The sequence below is a fragment of the Carettochelys insculpta genome, chromosome 11 (genome assembly GCF_033958435.1).
Source record: "Carettochelys insculpta isolate YL-2023 chromosome 11, ASM3395843v1, whole genome shotgun sequence".
Lineage (NCBI taxonomy): Eukaryota > Metazoa > Chordata > Testudines > Carettochelyidae > Carettochelys > Carettochelys insculpta.
In genome coordinates this window covers 49968721-49986425 of record NC_134147.1, presented here as the reverse complement: position 1 = coordinate 49986425, position 17705 = coordinate 49968721, and the positions used below count along the sequence as shown (strand labels likewise).

The window sequence follows — 17705 nt, the reverse complement described above, 5'->3', positions numbered from 1 at the left end:
AGCACACCATTCCCCATCACGCTTGGCTGCAGTCAGTCCTCCCAGGCCAGGCACACAGCTCTCCCTGCCAGATCCAACCCTATGATCGTAATCTTCTCTGGCATCTTCACATTAAAATTAGACAAAGCAAACCAGGCACCAAATAGGCCCACGGGTGATGGGGAGCCCTTTCTCGGAGTCAGCAGTTCCTGTTCCAGGGCTTGTTAGAGCTCTGTGTAAGGATGGGCTCCCCCGGCTTACGGTTTGGGGCTTATTTTCTCTACCAGGTATTTCCTTGGCAAGGCTTCCCTTTCTCTGCTGATGTTTGGCTGGATCAGGCGTTTGGCCTACGGCAGCTGGGAATCCCCACTGAGCGAACATGGTCTGTGACACAAAACACTCACTTCACATCACCAACTGTTTCTCCAGTCATGCTGCTGCATACAGCACAGGGGCCTTTGTCAGAGAAATTCTCTGAGCAGAGCTCTTTACACCCTGACCGCGTTCTGAGCGAACAGCCTTCCACCCAGCACAGGGAACAACCCGTCTATGGCACAAGGGAATGCGTCAACCCCTCCTGACCTACCCATTCCTGGGACGAGAACCACAGTCCCCTTATTAATCACAACAGCTACCTGTTTCTGTACGTTTCACTGAGCACATCTCCCAGTGAGGCTCCCCGTCTCTGGGGGAAGCTCAGCCCTTGCCATGCAGGGAGAGTCAGAAGCTGTCCCCGAGGAGGCTGGGAATCTGCGCAGGGAGGCAGGAGCTCGGGGGCTGAAAGAAGACAAGGTGCTCTGCATGGCTTGTGATCTGGTGTAGCTCACAGGGTCCTTCTGCTCTCTCGAAAGCCTTGCTGCTGTGTGTTTCAGCTGGGTACAGGGTTCTTGCACATGGCTGCTTGCTTGGAGTTGCAACGTACTGCTGAGCAGCACCCAAATGGCTTTTCAGGGGATGATGAAGGGCACTTCCTCTGCTGCTGGAAGGTGCAGGTTTGTCTTGGATTCGTGTGTGGTATTTCCAAGGATTTCCTGAATTCCATTATGTACCTCTTTGATTTTGTCTTCATGAGCCTTGGCAGAACACTACCCTCCTGCAGAAAGGGGAACAATTAGCCAATACCAATACTGCTCCCAACTCCACCATGAAGCCTCTATGGCTTCCATGCCATTCCCAACCCTGGATAAAGGAGGAGGGTTGGTCAGATGAGTGACATTGCGCTGATTGTAAAACAATACACATGAAATCTGATCGTAGTACAACTAATTGATAAAAGATGCTGGCTCAGATGTCACCTGGATAAACAAGGCCTGCAATACCAATCGAGTGATTGAGGCTAGGTCAATAAGTTGGCTACCGAAAGAAAATTACATCTAACACATACATTATCCATTGGAACATGGAATGTCTGAACACTGTGGGCAACTGGAAAATTAGAGCTGCTTCGGGAAGCGATGGAGAGATACCGATGCGATATACTTGGACTGGCAGAGATGTGTCGGACGGCATCAGGAGAGATATGCGGTTGCGAAGTCATTTGGTCAGGAAACGAAACGAAGCATGAAGCAGGAGCCGGATTCCTTCTTAGCAAAACAGCTAGAAGAGCGTTATTGGGATACAAACCAGTGAGAGCAAGAATGATGGTAGCGAGATTTGAAGCAAAACCATTCAACATCTCAGCCATTCAGGTGTATGCACCCACATCGGACAGTACGGAGGAAGAGATTGGGCTATTCTATAAAGACTTGACAAAGACAGTGGAAGAGATACCGAAGAAAGATGTGTTGATCATCGGAGGAGATTGAAATGCGAAGGTTGGAACAGATAAGGAAGGTTGGGAGAGAGTCACGGGAAGGTTTGGATATGGAGAAAGAAACGAACGAGGTGAGAAACTACTAGAGTTTGCTACAGAGCATGAGATGGTGATCTGCAACATGAGATTCCAACAAAAGGACTGTAGGAAGCAGATATGGCGATCAAATAATGGGAAGTCCAAGAACATGATGGATATGATCGTGATAAGATGGGTAACATCAATACAGCAGTGACGACCTTCCCAAGGATTGGATATAGACTCAGGCCACAGTCTAGTGATCGCGATCATCAAGATGAAACTCAAGAGAAAGTATAAGACAGTTTAAAAAGAGAAGAGATGTAGCAAGGCTAGGTGAAGAAGAAATAGGGAACACGTATAAAGCAGCATTCGAAGAGAAGATCGGGAATGCAGGCAAAGAGAAAGACCTACGTAAGAGAGTGGAAGGGATAGCCACGGCAATAGAAGAGGCAACTGAACAGATGGTTCCAGAAGAAGAGAAGATCAATAAGAAGTGGATTATGCAAGAGATACTGAAGTTGGTCCAAGAGAAGAGAGCACTGAAGATCAGAAAGGATGTTTCCAAGAGGGCAGAACAGCAATACAGAACAAAATGCAACGAGATAAGGAAAGTGGCCAGAATGGATAAGGCGAAACGGTTAGAGCAGCAGTGTGAAGATATAGAGAGGTGTTTCAGTGAGTGTAAGACTAGGGAGGTGTATACGATGATCAGGAATATTAAAAAAAAAAGTGGCAGCCAAAGCAGATGGTGATCAAAGACAAGAATGATGAGATGCTCGTGTGCAGCAATCGACAAGATACTGCACCAATCTGTACAAAGCACAGTTGGACCCACGTGTCTCAGAGAGACTGATCAATGAACTGAAAGAGATATCACCATCGAGCATCGACAGCAAAAGCAATACTTCAAAGGAGGAAGTAAAAAAAAGCAGGGAAATGACTAAAGAACAACAAGAACCCTGGAAATGATAAGCTCACGGGAGAGATAATCGAATACAGCAAAGAAATTACGATTCAGGAAATGCACCAACTACGTAATATAGCATGCAAAGAAGGGAAGGCACCTAAGGAATGGACAAGATCTGTGCTAGTGACAATATACGAGAAAGGAAGCATATTGGAAGGCAAGAACTACAGAGCGATTGCCATAACAAGTCATCTAGGTAAAGTGCTGCTGATGATACTTACAAGGAGACTGAGATCGCAGCTAGAACAACATCTGGTGGACAAGCAAGTGGGATTCAGGAAACACAGAAGTACTGTCTAGCAGATATTGGCACTAAGACTGATAGCGGAGAAAGCGCAACAAAAGAACATCTACAATTACTTTGTCAATTTTCAAAAGGCATTTGACAGTATAGATCAGAAAGTGATTTGGGCAGCGTTGGAGTCATACAGAGCGGATAACAGGCTGATATGGTTCCTGAAGGACATCAACGACAACGCGAAGGCAGCTGTGAGAACATGCAGAGAGTCGGGAAGATGATTTAGAATGAGTAGAGGTACGATACAAGGGAGTATCTTCATCACACCCCTAGAGAGAGCGATGGACAAGATCAAGGAAGAGGTAAAAGTGATATTGGTGCACAGGATGAGAGAAGCTAGCAAGAACAGTGCAGGTGTTAAACGAGGAAGGGAAGCAGAACGGACTGATTATGAACAAAAACAAACAATGGTATTTGGAGATAAGGAAACAGGATGGGAGATCAGTGTAGACAGGATCAAACTAGAGAACGCAGAGAAGTTCATGTACCTGGGGAGCAATGTAACGTATGATCTAGACTGTAAGAAGGAAATAGTGACTAGAATATCGAAAGCAAGAGCGAGTTTGAAGGCGACGTATAAAATCTGGAAAAGCAAAGCAATTAGCTTAGGAATGAAGCTCAGCATCTTGAAAACACGTGTATTCAGCAGCATGTTGCACAGATGTGAGACATGGGTGATAATGAAAGATTCGAAGAGAAGGATGTTGGCATTTGAGAGGAGCTGTTCTGGAAAGATCCCAAGAATAGGATGGATGCAGAAGGTCACCAATGAGGAATTGTATGGGAAGATACAGCCGAAAGCAAACCTACAGCAGGTTATACAACGGAAGTTACAGCTATTCGGGCATACCTGCAGAATGAACAACGAATGAAAAGTGAAGGCCCCCGTATTTGGCATAATGGACAGTTTGAATAGGAGAGGCAGACCCCACAGAGAGCGGGTAGATGATATAGTAGATTGGCATGGAGCTAATTTACAGAAACTAAGCCACTGCGCACTGGACAGCGAAAGATGGAAGGAAGTAGTGAGGGAGACATCAGACCCCAACAGGAGCTGAGCACATGGTTGTTGATGATGAAGATGAGTGCTGCCCCTGTGTCCCTCCACCTGTTATAAAGGTGAAGAGGTGAGCAGAAATATTTAGGGAAGACCTCTGAATGAATCAGAAAGCCTGGTGGAATCTGTGGAGAAATGTTCTCTGCCTCCAGCAGAATACTTTTTAAAATGCTAGTGTGACAAAATTCTTATCCTCTCCTTGTGTCAGTGGCCAGCAGGCTGGCTGGGGGCTGAAGTGTGCTGCCAAAGGCAAGGGAAGGGAATTCCCTGGGTTAGCAATGAGGTCTCAGGTTTGTCACTCCTGGGGGTGTCTGTTTTGGAGTTCCTTTCTGCTTCACAGAGATGGTAGAAATGATGTACTGGGGATGCCTGCCATTTTATTGGGTGCTTCTGCATAAAGTGAGGAGTGAGATATCAGAGTATCCAAGGAAGAACGGGTCCAATCCTGCACTCCTGGAAGTCCCTGGGTGTCCTGGGTATATACAAGGCTTCCAGGGCAGACCCTGGCATGCCACTGGCATAAGGAATTGGGACTCACCAGATGTACAGTAGGAGAGAACTGAGGTGCTGAGTGTCCCCCCATCAGTCTAGAACAGGTAGCTGGTGAGCAACTGGGGAGCCCGGGCATGAAGCAATGCAGAGTTAGGCTCTGCTCAGATGACAGGTGTGAATTAGCTGAGCCAGGGTGCAGCTGGGACTCTTGGGTCACTGTACTTGATATGGGAGACCAGCAAACATGAGTTTAAGCACAAAAACGGCATTTATGTAATTCCTCCCCATGTGCCTAAAAAGCATCACTACTAATCACAGAATCCCAGGGCTAGAAGAGACCTCAGGAGGTTGTCTAGTCCAGCCCCCTGCTTCCAGCAGGATCAACCCCCACTAAGTCATCCCAGCCAGCACGTTGTCCAGCCGGGACTTAAAAACCTCAAGGGATGGAGAATCCACCACCTCTCTAGGCAACACATTCCAATGCTGCACCACCCGCCTGGTGAAGTAGTTTTTCCTAATGTCTAACCTACACCTCTCCCTCTTCAACTTCAGACCATTACTCCTTGTTCGGCCATCTGACACCACTGAGAACAGTTTCTCACCCTCCTCTTTAGAGCCCCCCTTCAGGAAGTTGAAGGCTGCTATTAAATCGCCTCTCAGTCTTCTCTTCTGTAAACTAAACAAGCCCAAATCCCTCAGCCTATCCTCATAGGTCTTGTGCTCCAGACCCTTAATCATTTTTGTTGCCCTTCATTGAACCTGCTCCAGCAAATCCACATCCTTTTTATACTGGGGGCCCCAAAACGACACAATATTCCAGATGTGGCCTCACCAGTGCCGAATAAAGAGGAATAACTACTTCTCTAGATCTGCTTGAAATGCTCCTCCTAATGCACCCTAGTATGCCGTTAGCCTCCTTGGCTACAAGGGCACACTGTTTACTCATATCCAGCCCTTCATCCACCATAACCCCTAGGTCCCTTTCCATCGTCCTGCTGCTGAGCCAGTCGGTCCCCAGCCTGTAACAATGCTTGGGATTCTTTCACCCCAGGTGCAGGACTGTACACTTCTCCTTATTGAACCGCATCAGATTTCTTTTGGCCCAGCCCTCCAATTTATCCAGGTCACTCTGGATTCTCTCTCTACCCTCCAAGGAATCTACTTCTCCCCCTAGTTTTGCGTCATCCACAAACTTGTTGAGGGTGCAATCCAGTCCCTCATCCAGGTCATTAATAAAGATGTTGAATAACACCGGCCCCAGAACCGAGCCTTGCGGCACTCCGCTTGAAACAGACCGCCATCCAGATATTGAGCCATTGACCACTATCCCTTGGGCCTGATCATCAAGCCAGCTTTCTATCCATTTTATAGTCCAAGGATCCAATCCATATTTCCTTAACTTATGGACAAGAATGGTGTGGGAGACCTTATCAAAAGCCTTGCTGAAGTCAAGGTATATCACATCCACTGACTTCCCCATGTCCACAGAGCCTGTTACCTCATCATAGAAGCTAATCAGACTGGTCAGGCAGGACTTGCCCCTGGTGAATCCATGTTGGCTACTTTTGATCTCTTTCCCCTCTTTCAAGTGCTCCAAAATGGATTCCTTGAGGATTCCCTCCATTATTTTCCCAGGGATTGAGGTAAGGCTGACGGGTCTATAGCCCCCTGGATTGTCCTCCTTTCCTTTCTTAAAGATGGGCACTACGTTTGCCTTCTTCCAGTCATCCAGTATCTCCCCTGATCTCGAAGAGTCTTCAAGGATAACGTCCAAAGGTTCAGCAATGACCTCTGCCAACTCCCTCAGTACCCTGGGGTGCATTAAATCCAGACCCATGGACTTCTGCACATCTCGTTTTTCCAGATGGGTCAGGACTTGTTTCTTCCCCACAGATGGCTGCCCTCCACCTTCCCATACTGCATCGTCTCAAATTGTCATGTGGAAATTGACTTTGTCCATGAACACCTATGCAAAAAAAGCATTGAGTACTTCAGCTTTTCCTATATCATCTGTCACTAGGTTACCTCTCTCATCCAGTAACGGCCTCACACCTTCTCTGACAACCCATTTATTGTTAACATGCCTGTAAAAACCCTTCTTGTTATTCTTCACGTCCCTTGCCAGCTGCAGTTCCAATTGTGCTTTTGCTGTCCTGATTACTGCCCGGCATTCTCCAGCCGCACGTTTACACTCCTCCTCAGTCAACTGTCCACGCTTCCATTTCTTGTACGCTCCCTTTTTGAGTTTAAGCTGACTAAGGATTTCCCTGTTAAGCCAAGCTGGTTGCCTACCATGTCTGCATTTCTTACTATGCAGCAGGGAGTCGAAGTCTGCTCTGCGGAGATCAAGGGTCCGTGTGTTACTGCTCACCCCTCTTCCTTCGTCCGGCTCCTGAAATCTACCACCTCATGGGCGCGGCAGCCCAGCTTCCCTCCCACGTCTATTTCTCCTGCTGGTTGCCCGTTTGTGAGCCGCAGGCCAGGCTGCCCGCGGCCCCGGCCGGGTCCATCAGCCCTTGTACCGGGCAGCTGTCCCCAGCACTCCCCACGCGCGATTCCTGGGCTGCCCGCGTGCTGCGGCGCGGCGCGGCGCGGCCCGGCCCACCCACGCCCGCGTGGTTAACGTCCCCCAGGAGAGCCAGGCGGCTCCGCGTGCGACCAGGGAGGGGAGGGGCGGGCAGAGCGCCGCGTGCTTCGAGCCGGGCTGGGCAGGGCGCCCGGGAAGAGCCGCCCCACGAGCGCCCCGCCGCTGTGACACGGCCCCGCACGCGCCCTGCACGCTCACACCCGAACGGAAGGGGGCGAGCGCGCGCCCCAGGCCTGCGCCTGCGCCTGCGCCTGCGCCGGGCCTCACGTCCCGCAGGAGTCGCTCACAGGATCCCGGCCCCGCCCCTCACGGCTCTGGGCCGGGCCAACCCGTCACCGCCCGCACGCGCAGGCGGGAGCAGGAGCCGTCGCGGTCGCCCCGCCCGCGGCCTGCCTTGTTTGTGTCGCGCTCTGATATCGTCACGGGCGGCAGCGGATTGGCTGAGCCCGTCACGAACATCCGGTGCGCGCTGCAGACCCGGAAGTGGGGAGCGGCAGCGGCCCGGAGGCCGAGTGGGACGGCGATGGGCCAGGCGCCGTGAGAGGGCAGCATGGCGGGGGCCTGGGGCTGCCCGCAGGCGGGCTCCGCGGAGCGGCCTCTGGCGGAGCTGCTGCTCGAGTTCTCTCGGGCGCAGTATCGGGCCAAGGACGGGGGCGGCGGGGCTGGGAGCAGCTCGAAGGTGAGAGACCGAGACCGAGACCCCGACCCCAGCCGCGGGGCCCAGTTCATCTCTCCGCGGCCGGCAACTGGGAGCCCCGCCCGTCGGGGTCTGGCTGCAACCCCGCAGAGAGAGCCCGCTCCGCCCCGAGAGCCCCTCCCCATCCTTCCGCAGCCGGGCCGGGACACCTGAGCCCCCGTCGTCCCGCTTCACCGACCCTGACGGCCTGATCTCTCCTGTCCCGTCCCGACCCGAGAGAGACCTTAAGCAGCCGACCCCTCCTGTCTCGGGCGAGGCATGTGGTGGGGAGGGCAGCAGAGCTGCCGTGTGGGTAAGAGGTAGCCTGAGCTCCAGTCTCTGAGCTGTAACTCTACCTGTGTTGCAGGTGGAGAGGATTGAGAAGCGCTGCCTGGACCTGTTTGCCAGGGACTATTGCTACAGCTTGATCCAGAATGTGAATGGAGAAATATGTGGCCACTATCCTCGACAGATTGTCTTCTTGGAGTACGAGAGCAAGGACAGGGATCAGAACATGTAAGTAACTCCAGCCCTGGCCTCTCCATTTTCTGTTAGGAGATCTGGGTACAGCAGAACAATTGAAAACTGCCCAAATCTGGCGTCATCTGCAAGGCAACCAGCCATGTTTCCTAGGTGAGTATGGTAAATTCCTGACTAATGCATAGGTTGCGTTGCTGGGCAACCATGTGTAAGTCAAATTTTGCACAAGTCGGGGAAACTGACCAGCGCTGGCTCCCAGCTCCTGCAAGTGGTTCTCTGCCATTCACAATTTCAACTTGTATTAATCTAAATAACATGCAAGTTGAAATCTCTTAAATAGGGATTTTGCTGTAGATGTGTGATTTGGTTCTGTATTTTTCTAGTCTTCTAGTCCCTTTCAGAGCAGCTGCTGCCTCAAACTCTTGTGCTTTCCTACAAGAGAAGCAATATTTTAAAGTTCTGTGATTTGCAGAACGGGAAAAACAAAATGGCTATGTCTACACTAGCCCAAATCTTCTTCCAAATGGCCATTTTGAAGACTACTAATGAGGCGCTGAAATACATATTCAGCACCTCAGTAGCATGCCAGCTGCAGCAGCCCTTAAAAATTGCCAAGGCTCGTCCAGACGAGGGTCCTTTTCAAAAGGACCCCACCAACTTCAAAATACCCTTATTCTTATCATCTGATAGGAATAAGGGGATTTCAAAGTTGGCGGGGTCCTTTAGAAAAGGAGCCCTGTCTGGACGAGCCACGCGGCAGCGAGCCATGGCAATTTTGAAGTGCTGCTGCGGCTGGCATGTTAATGTAGTGCTGAATATGTATTTCAGCGCCTCATTAGTAGTCTTCAAAATGGCAATTTGCATGGCCATTTTGAAGATTTGGGCTAGTGTAGACACGGCCCGTATGTTGTAAGGCAGCTTTAGGTGCACATCCATTAAGGGCGGGGACTAGTTTTTTCCACAGTATGCTATTTAGTGTAACTACTGTAGCATCTCTCTTATTTGTGTGGGGACAAATGCACTTTTGATGATCAATGAATGCTACGGGTATTTTGAGTAAGGGCAAGGGAAGAGTATGTGGATGGAAGCAATGTTACTGTGAACTGTGTTGTGCCACTGGCTGTGAGAGTGAGAAACTGTCATTTTACGTGAGGGCTGAGGCTGTCTCAAATCACATCACCAAGCATGGTTAGGCTAGGCCAGTAGTTGGCTCCAAGCTCTCAAAGCATAAATCGCTTTCAGGTAGTCAGCAAGGCTGTACAGTGGGCTTGTCATGACTGGTGACTTCAGTTCCAAGGTATTTGTGTTGTCTGGACAGATGACTGAAAGTTTTCAAGCATTAAAATTAGACAGACATTTGCAATAAGTTTTTGGACAATCATTTACTATAAAACGTGTTCCACTTCTGGGATTAGTGGGCTGGTGACACTAATTTAGAGACACATGAGCCACATAAAGAACCCAAATTCTGCTTTTATTTGCAAAATATTAGCAGGCCAGTTTACTGTATGTTGGCAGCCATTACTTTTGTGAATAGCATGTGTATGGCAGGTGAAAAGAGAGCTCCATAAAGTCTGAACATGCGCACTTCCAGAGTGTGCCTGCTGAGAACATTGAGCCACTTTAGAAAGGATAGACAGACTGGCTGTCTTTTGCAGGAGTTACAAGTTAGCATTTGCCTTATTACCTGACTTACTGGTCTGTTCTCTGTGTATATGTAGAAATAAAATAATGTGAAAAATAAATCATTATTTACTTTTGTACACAGATGCACAAGACTTTTATGTGGTTCTTGGTGTCATAGTCTCCTGTGGCAGATTGGTTTAGGGTTACCCAGCAGTTAATTTTGCATGTAAACATACAACCTATGTTTCAAATCTGTTTATACCTCTGATCAAACAATAGATGGCCCTCACTTCCACACAGTGATTAGAAGCTGAGCTGTGAGAAGGGGACCAAATTGTCTGGGCACAGCCTGCTTCATTTATGCAACACCTGTCCCCAGTAGCCATTAAAGCACACAGTTGTTTGTCATGACATAGCCAACAGGCCCCAGCAGAAGGGCTAAGGCCTGAACCAAAGTGCATGCAGTAGTTCCCACAGAACAGATTAGAACAGCCCCTGTGTTGCCAGGCGTGGTCCAGCTGCACCCACCATGTTCTCTTGCACTATGTCAGTCTTGGTGCAGGTAAGAATCTTGGTCACTGTTTCAAGCATCTTCCCCTATATGCACACCTGTGAGTAGGCCTCATTGTGTTATAAGAAGCACACAGGATCTGTTTCTGGAGAAAAGGTTATATGCCACATCAGCTGAAAATTGTTCTAAAGATTAGCATCGGTATCCATCCACACATGTGCAGGCACGAATCCTACAGGTGGTGTTATAGTTATCACTTTATCATGGCTCAGGTCAGTCTAGCAGCCAGTTAGACTGAGCGCAAATGGGGAGCTGGACACTCTTGGTTCTATCCAATGTGTCAAAATTGTGCAGAACAAACCCAAAGAATCAATATACCCTATTTTTAAAGTTGTAAATTCCTATTTGAGTCTATGGGTTTTGCAATACAGGCAGAACCTCTTTAATCCGGAACTCTCCCATCTGGAAAACTCTGTAGTTTGGCATGATTTTAATTAGCTGGATGACCACCTATCATAGGTGTGACCGAGTTTTCCATTGTCCCAGAAAGTTTGTTTACAGCTACAAGTCCTGACTCAATGTTCTGTGCTGTAATTTACCCCTAAATGGCTTCCATTGGTTACTGGGCTCCTAGAAGTGTTGGTAATGTGCAAGAAAATATTGACCTCCCATTGTTCAGCAGTTTCTCTCATCCTGCAACAGTCAGGTCCTGAGCGTGCTGGGAGAGAGAAGTTCAGCCTGTATTATGCTGAAGTAATGAATCCTAAAGAGGTGGTTATCAAAAGATTGTTTCTTTTGTCAACAAAATGTTAAAAAAAGCAAGAATCCCTGGGAGTCACTGCATTTGGTTTTGTTTTTAGTCTTGTTTTCAAGGGTGTGCCTATAGTTTAGGGTAGTCAGTCGTCCCTTCCGCCCTCATCAAGGTACCCTCATAGTCCAAATGACATGTCTCACTCTTCTCTTGCTTGACCATCTGGTACTGACATTTCCATCTCTTGTCTATTAGCATAACATGCACATCTCACTCACGCAGAACTACTACAGGACAAGCCCAAGAAGGAAAATAACAGAACATCATTGTTTATCAACTACAGCCCCCAGCTAAAATCCCTCCTGTGCCTCATGGACAACCTACAGCCTATCCCAGAAAGTAATCCCTCACTCTTGCAGACCTTGGGAGACAGGCCTCCAAACAGACACAAATATTCACCAAGAGCCACGCACCACACCTCAGAAACGCTAATCCAGGAATCTGTCTGTGCTATAGACCCCATAGCTAAATCTGCCCACATATCTATACAAGCAACACCATCACAGGACCTAACCACATAAGCCACATCATCGGGGCTCATTCACCGGCACATCTACTAACAAGGTATGTCATCCTGTGCCAGCAGCGCCCCCTGCCGGGTATAGTGGCCAACTCATATAGTCTCTGCTCCAAAGGATGAATGGACATAAATCTGACACTAAGAAAAGTAACATACACACAACCTAGTAATCTCCCTGGACACTCAGTAATGGATTTAAAAGAAGCTACCCTTTTACAAAAGAAACCCCTTCAAAACCACACTACAAAGAGAAATAGAAGAGCTGCTATCTCACTACAAAGGCAATTTTCCCTCTCTTGGTATTCACACCTACCCATTAACTGCTGGAAGTCAGCCCATCCACCTTGACTGAATTGGCCCTTAACATGGGTCCTATACTTGATAAGTAACTCCTTTCTTTTGATATGCTAGTACGTATATATCCCTGCCTCTATAATTTCCACACCAGTGCATCTGACAAAGTAGGCTTTACCCCTGAAAGCTTATGTCTAAAGAAATCTGTTAGTATTTAAGATGCCACAGGAATCTCAGATTGCCATGGCTACCCTTCTGAGACAGAACTGTGAATAATTGAAGAGATTTTCTTTTACAGCAGCAGAAATAATCTGTTACGGGGAAAAAAGAAGAGCTTTACTTCTTACTTTTAAAATAAAACATTTAAAGAGGTTTATATAAATAATATACCTTGTCTGGTGCCTACAATTGTCGGTAGAGTTTGTATTTATGCTTTATACACAAGCTACCTATTTTGCTTTTGGTTTTGTTTAGTTATTTTCTTTAATTTTATGCTTTCCTAAACGCACACATTCTGTTACAAAAAACTAAAAGTAATACACAGTGGTGCAGTTAAACACACAGCAGAGGAAGCATTTCACTTGCTGAGCAAAAAGCTAGATACAAACTGACTCCAATCCAGCAAAGTGCTTAAAAACTACATGCTTAAACGTGTGAATAACCCATTGATTTCAGAGGAATTATCTGCGGGTTTAAAATGCAGCATATGCTTAAATTGTTGTCTGGATTGTGCTCACATCTCTAGAGTTGTACCCTATTGGGAGGGAGGGAGCATGGGCTACAGTGTCAGAGTAAAAAGAGGGTCAGGGCAAAACAGGGAGGCAAGATCAAATCAATAGCTTACATGCCTGTATACAAATGCAAGAAGTATGGGTAATAAGCAGGAAGAACTGGAAGTGCAAATGAATAAATACAACTATGACATCGCTGGCATCACAGAGACTTGGTGGGATAATACACATGATTGGAATGTTGGTATTGAAGGGTACAGCCTGCTTAGGAAGGATAGATAGGGAAGAAAGGGGGAGGTGTTGCCTTATATATTAAAAATGTACATACTTGGACTGAGGTGGAGATGGACGTGTTGAGAGTCTCTGGGTTAGACTAAGAGGGATAAAAAACAAGGCTGATGTCCTGCTGGGGTCTACGACAGGCCATCTACCGAGGTGGATGAGGCTTTTTTTAAACAACTAACCCAAGTCATGCAGGGCACAGGATTCGGTGGTGATGGGGGACTTCAACTATCCAGATGTATGTTGGGAAACTAATACAGCAGGGCATAGAGTATCTAATAAGTTGTTGGACTGCATTGGAGACAATTTTTTATTCCAAAAGTTTGAAAAAGCTACTGGGGGGAAGCTGTTCTAGATTTGATTTTAACAAATAGGGAGGAATTGGTTGAGAATTTGAAAGTGGAAGGCAGCTTGGGTGAAAGTGATCATGAAATCATAGAGTTCACAATTCTAAGGAAGGGTAGAAGGGAAAACACCAAAATAGAGATAATGGATTTCAGGAGGGCAGATTATGGTAAACTCAGAGAGCTGGTAGGTAAGGTCCCACGGGAAACAAAACTGAGGGAAAAACCGCTGAGGAGAGTTGGCAGTTTTTCAAAAGGACATTATTAAGGGCCCAAAAGCAAGCTATCCCGCTGCATAGGAAAGAGAGAAAATATGGCAAAAGTCCGCCTTGGCTTCACCAGGAGACCTTGCATGATCTCAGAATAAAAAAGGAATCTCATAAAAAATGGAAACAAGGACAAATTACAAAGGATGAATATAGGCAAACACAAGAATGCAGGAACAAGATTAGAAAGGCTAAGGCACAAAATGAGCTCAAACTGGCTACCGGCATAAAAGGAAACAAGAAGGCTTTTTATAAATACATTAGAAACAAGAGGAAGACCAGGGACAGGGTAGGGCCATTGCTCAGTGAGGAGGGAGAAACAGTAACAGGGAACTTGGAAATGGCAGAGATGCTTAATGACTTCTTTGTTTCGGTCTTCACTGAGAAGTCTGATGAGGGAATGCCTAACATAGTGAATGTTAGTGTGAAAGGAGTAGGGTTAGAAGTTGAAAAAAAAAAACCAAGTTAAAAAGCACTTAGAAAAATTAGATGTCTGCAAGTCACCAGGACCTGATGAAATGCATCCTAGAATACTCAAGGAGCTGATAGGTAAAGGCTGAGCTACCTCCTCTATCATTTTTGGAAAATCATGGGAGACAGGAGAATATCCAGGAGACTGGAGAAGAGCAAATATAGTGCCCATCTATAAAAGGGGGAATAAGAATAACCCAGGAAACTACAGACGAGTCAGCTTAATTTCTGTGCCAGGAAAGATAATGGAGCAAGTAATTAAAGAAATCATCTGCAAGCACTTGGAAGGTGGTAAGGTGATAGGGAACAGCCAGCATGGGTTTGTAAAGAACAAATCATGTCAAACTAATCTGATAACTTTCTTTGATAGGATAACGAGCCTTGTGGATAGGGGAGAAGCGGTAGATGTGGTCTACCTAGACTTTAGTAAAGCATTTGATACAATCTCACATGATATTCTTACCAATAAACTAGGCAGATACAAGTTAGATGAGGCTATTATAAGGAGGGTGCATAACTGTCTGTATAACCGTACCCAGAGAGTAGTTGTTAATGGTTCTCAATCCTGCTGGAAAAGTATAACAGGTGGGGTTCCACAGGGGATCTGTTTTAGGACCGGTTCTGTTCATTATCTTCATCAACAATTTAGATATTCGCATAGCAAGTACACTTATTATGTTTGCAGATGGTACCAAGCTGGGAGGGGTTGCAACTGCTTTGGAAGACAGGGTCATAATTCAAAATGATCTGGATATATTGGAGAAATGCTCTGAGGTAAACAGGATGAAGTTTAATAAGGACAAATGCAAAGTGCTCCACTTGGGAAGGAACAATCAGTTTCGCACATACAGAAAGGGGAGAGACTCTCTAGGAATGACTACAGCAGAAAGGGATCTAGGGGTTATAGTGGACCACAAGTTAAATATGAGTCAACGGTGTGATGCTGTTGCAAAAAAAGCAAACATGATTCTGGGATGCATTAACAGGTGTGTTGTGAACAAGACACGTGAAGTCATTCTTCCGCTCTACTCTGCGCTGGTTAGGCCTCAGCTGGAGTATTGTGTCCCGTTGTGGGCACCGCACTTCAAGAAAGATGTGGAGAAATTTAGAGAGGGTCCAGAAAAGAGCGACAAGAATGATTAAAGGTCTAGAGAATGTGACCTATGAAGAAAGGCTGAAAGAATTGGGCTTGTTTAGTTTGGAAAAGAGAAAATTGAGGGAGGACATGATAGCAGTTTTCAAGTATCTAAAAGGGTGTCATAAGGAGGAGGGAGAAAACTTGTTCTTTTTGGCCTCTGAGGGTAGAACAAGAGGCAAGGGACTTAAACTGCAGCAAGGGAGATTAAGGTTGGACATTAGGAAAAAGTTCCTAACTGTCAGGGTGGTCAAACACTGGAATAAATTGCCAAGGGAGGCTGTGGAATCTCCATCACTGGGGATATTTAAGAACAGATTAGATAGATGTCTCTCAGGGATGGTTTAGACAGTACTTGGTCTTGCCATGAGGACAGGGGGCTGGACTAGATGGCCTCTCGAGGTCCCTTCCAGTCATAGTATTCTCTGGTTCTGTGATTTTGTTGTCTCCAGGTATTTATGTTCAGGAGCAAAATACAGAGTCTTTCCTACCAAGTACAATAATGTTATTGATGTGGAAACTTTCTGACCAAAGTCTTACACTAGTGACTTCAAGTTTGTATTATGTGGTAGTTTAGCTTAGCAAAACTTACTTAAACTTTTGAAAAAGCCTTTTAAAAAGGCCCACCAAAGAGACTGCTGAAGAAACTAAAAAGTCATGGAGCAAAGGGGTGCATGAAGTGCCAAGAACAGCAAACTCTTTCATAACTGGCATTCTGTTAAATTTTAGTTACATTTTTCATAAGTACAGTATAGTGAAAGTAAATACAAAGAAATATAGTATAAGTTTACAGTGTACGGTACTAGTGTTGTTGGTAAATAAAGTACTCTGCATGCATTTTTGTTTAATATCTAATCTTGTTTTTCTTGAGTGTTATGCATTGCTAAGTATACCTCTTGTTATCTGTGGTTAAACTGCTGGTTATTTGAGAGTTCTGGATAATAGAATGCTGGATATGCAAGAGTTTACTGTAGCACCTTAAGCTAGCGAACCATGATACTGCTGCAGCCAGTCTGTAGTGACTTATTTGGGTAGCCATGTATGGAATAAAGTATGGCATGCCTTGGTGGCTAGAGTACATCTGTGTCCAACCATTGTTCCATGCCCTATTGAAAGAGCACACGTATGGTCTCTGCCCAAATCTAAGAACTAACTAGTTGACTGCAAAGTGTTCATGCAGAGAACAGTTGTAGTGTTGTTTCATAGAATGTCTTATTCCAAGTGGGTTGGAAGTGAAACTTGTTACCTGAGGAGAAGCAGTCTGAAAGATGACGCAATAAGCATGGATGCCTGTTCCCTGGAATAATGACCTGTGGCAGAGCTGCGGCTGGCCTGGTTCACCCCATTTGGGGTTGTGGAGCTTAGACTGCAGACTAAATGTTCAAAGTCAGGCTGGAACCCAGCTGTTGGTACCCTACCCCCTCATAGGCTACCAGGGCTCAGGCAGCTGTCCAAGTCTCAAAACTTGCACTGTGGTTTTACAGCCTCTCAGTGCAAACCCTGGTCTCGTAACTCAGGCAGGCTGTAGCCATGCCAAGGGCCTTTCATTCTAGGGAAGGCCTGTCTCATGAGAACAGTGGCTAGCCTCATAGAATGCTAGGACTGGAAGGGACCTTGAGAGGTCATCATGTCCAGCCCCCTGCCCTCATGGCAGGACCAAGGACTGTCTAGACTATCCCTGATAGACACTTATCTAACCTGTTCTTAAATATCTCCAGAGGTGGAGATTCCACAACTTCCCTTGGAGACAGGCTGTCAGTATTAAGTGCAGGCTTGAGATTTAGAAAGACAAACACCCTCAGAGTTCTTGCGGGGGGGTGGGAAGGCGGGCAAGGCTAATAGCTTGCGAGGTTATACAAGCAGAAGCAGTGGCCCAAGTGGTTATCCATCACAGGAGGAGACTCTGAGCAGTGATGAGGAGGGTGACATGAAAATTGGGTCCCACTTTGAGTTGGACAGGTGCTGCAATGACCAATCTTGAGTGAGAAATGCCTTTTGAGACAGAGCAGTGATGTGGTGATAAGTGTAGGTCCCAGATTTAATCTTTTATTTTTCCTCTTATTTATCACTTTGTTTTCAAATCCTTGTACTACTTTGTACTGTAAACCCTCGCAATTCGCAGTTCCGAGTTGTGCTGTGCGAGTTAAGTGCAACTAAAAAGCCCACTCCCCCAACCCTGACTCAACACCCCCGGCCTTGTGTCCGCCCAGCTCACATCACCCCCAGCACATGGCTCCAGCTCACCACCTCCCCACACACACAGCCTGGCTCACCACTCCTGTGCACTGCTCCAGTTCAGCACCCCTGCATATGGCTCTGGCACAACCCCCACTCCCAACCCTGG

At 46.8% G+C, this 17705-nt stretch overlaps 1 protein-coding gene and 1 long non-coding RNA gene across 7 annotated transcripts in view; one reads left to right on the top strand and one right to left on the bottom strand.

Annotated features, from left to right (window-relative positions):
• Positions 1-389: 389 nt before the first annotated feature.
• Positions 390-7007, bottom strand: LOC142019227 (uncharacterized). Its single transcript, XR_012647027.1, has 3 exons — positions 6938-7007; positions 6126-6593; positions 390-1072 (listed from the first exon to the last, which is right to left on the bottom strand). It is a non-coding gene; the product is annotated as an uncharacterized LOC142019227 (long non-coding RNA).
• Positions 7008-7606: 599 nt separating this feature from the next.
• Positions 7607-17705, top strand: part of MTMR14 (myotubularin related protein 14) — a 66916-nt gene continuing 56817 nt past the window's right edge. For 2 of the 6 annotated variants that reach the window (XM_075004972.1, XM_075004971.1), the window contains exons 1-2: positions 7611-7893; positions 8258-8406. In XM_075004972.1, the coding sequence (XP_074861073.1) occupies positions 7765-7893; positions 8258-8406 (278 nt within the window). In that variant the 5' untranslated portion in view covers positions 7611-7764. Of the gene's footprint in view, positions 7894-8257; positions 8407-17705 lie in introns of all 6 variants that reach the window. The other 4 variants (XM_075004973.1, XM_075004969.1, XM_075004968.1 and 1 more) reach the window with 4 other exon arrangements.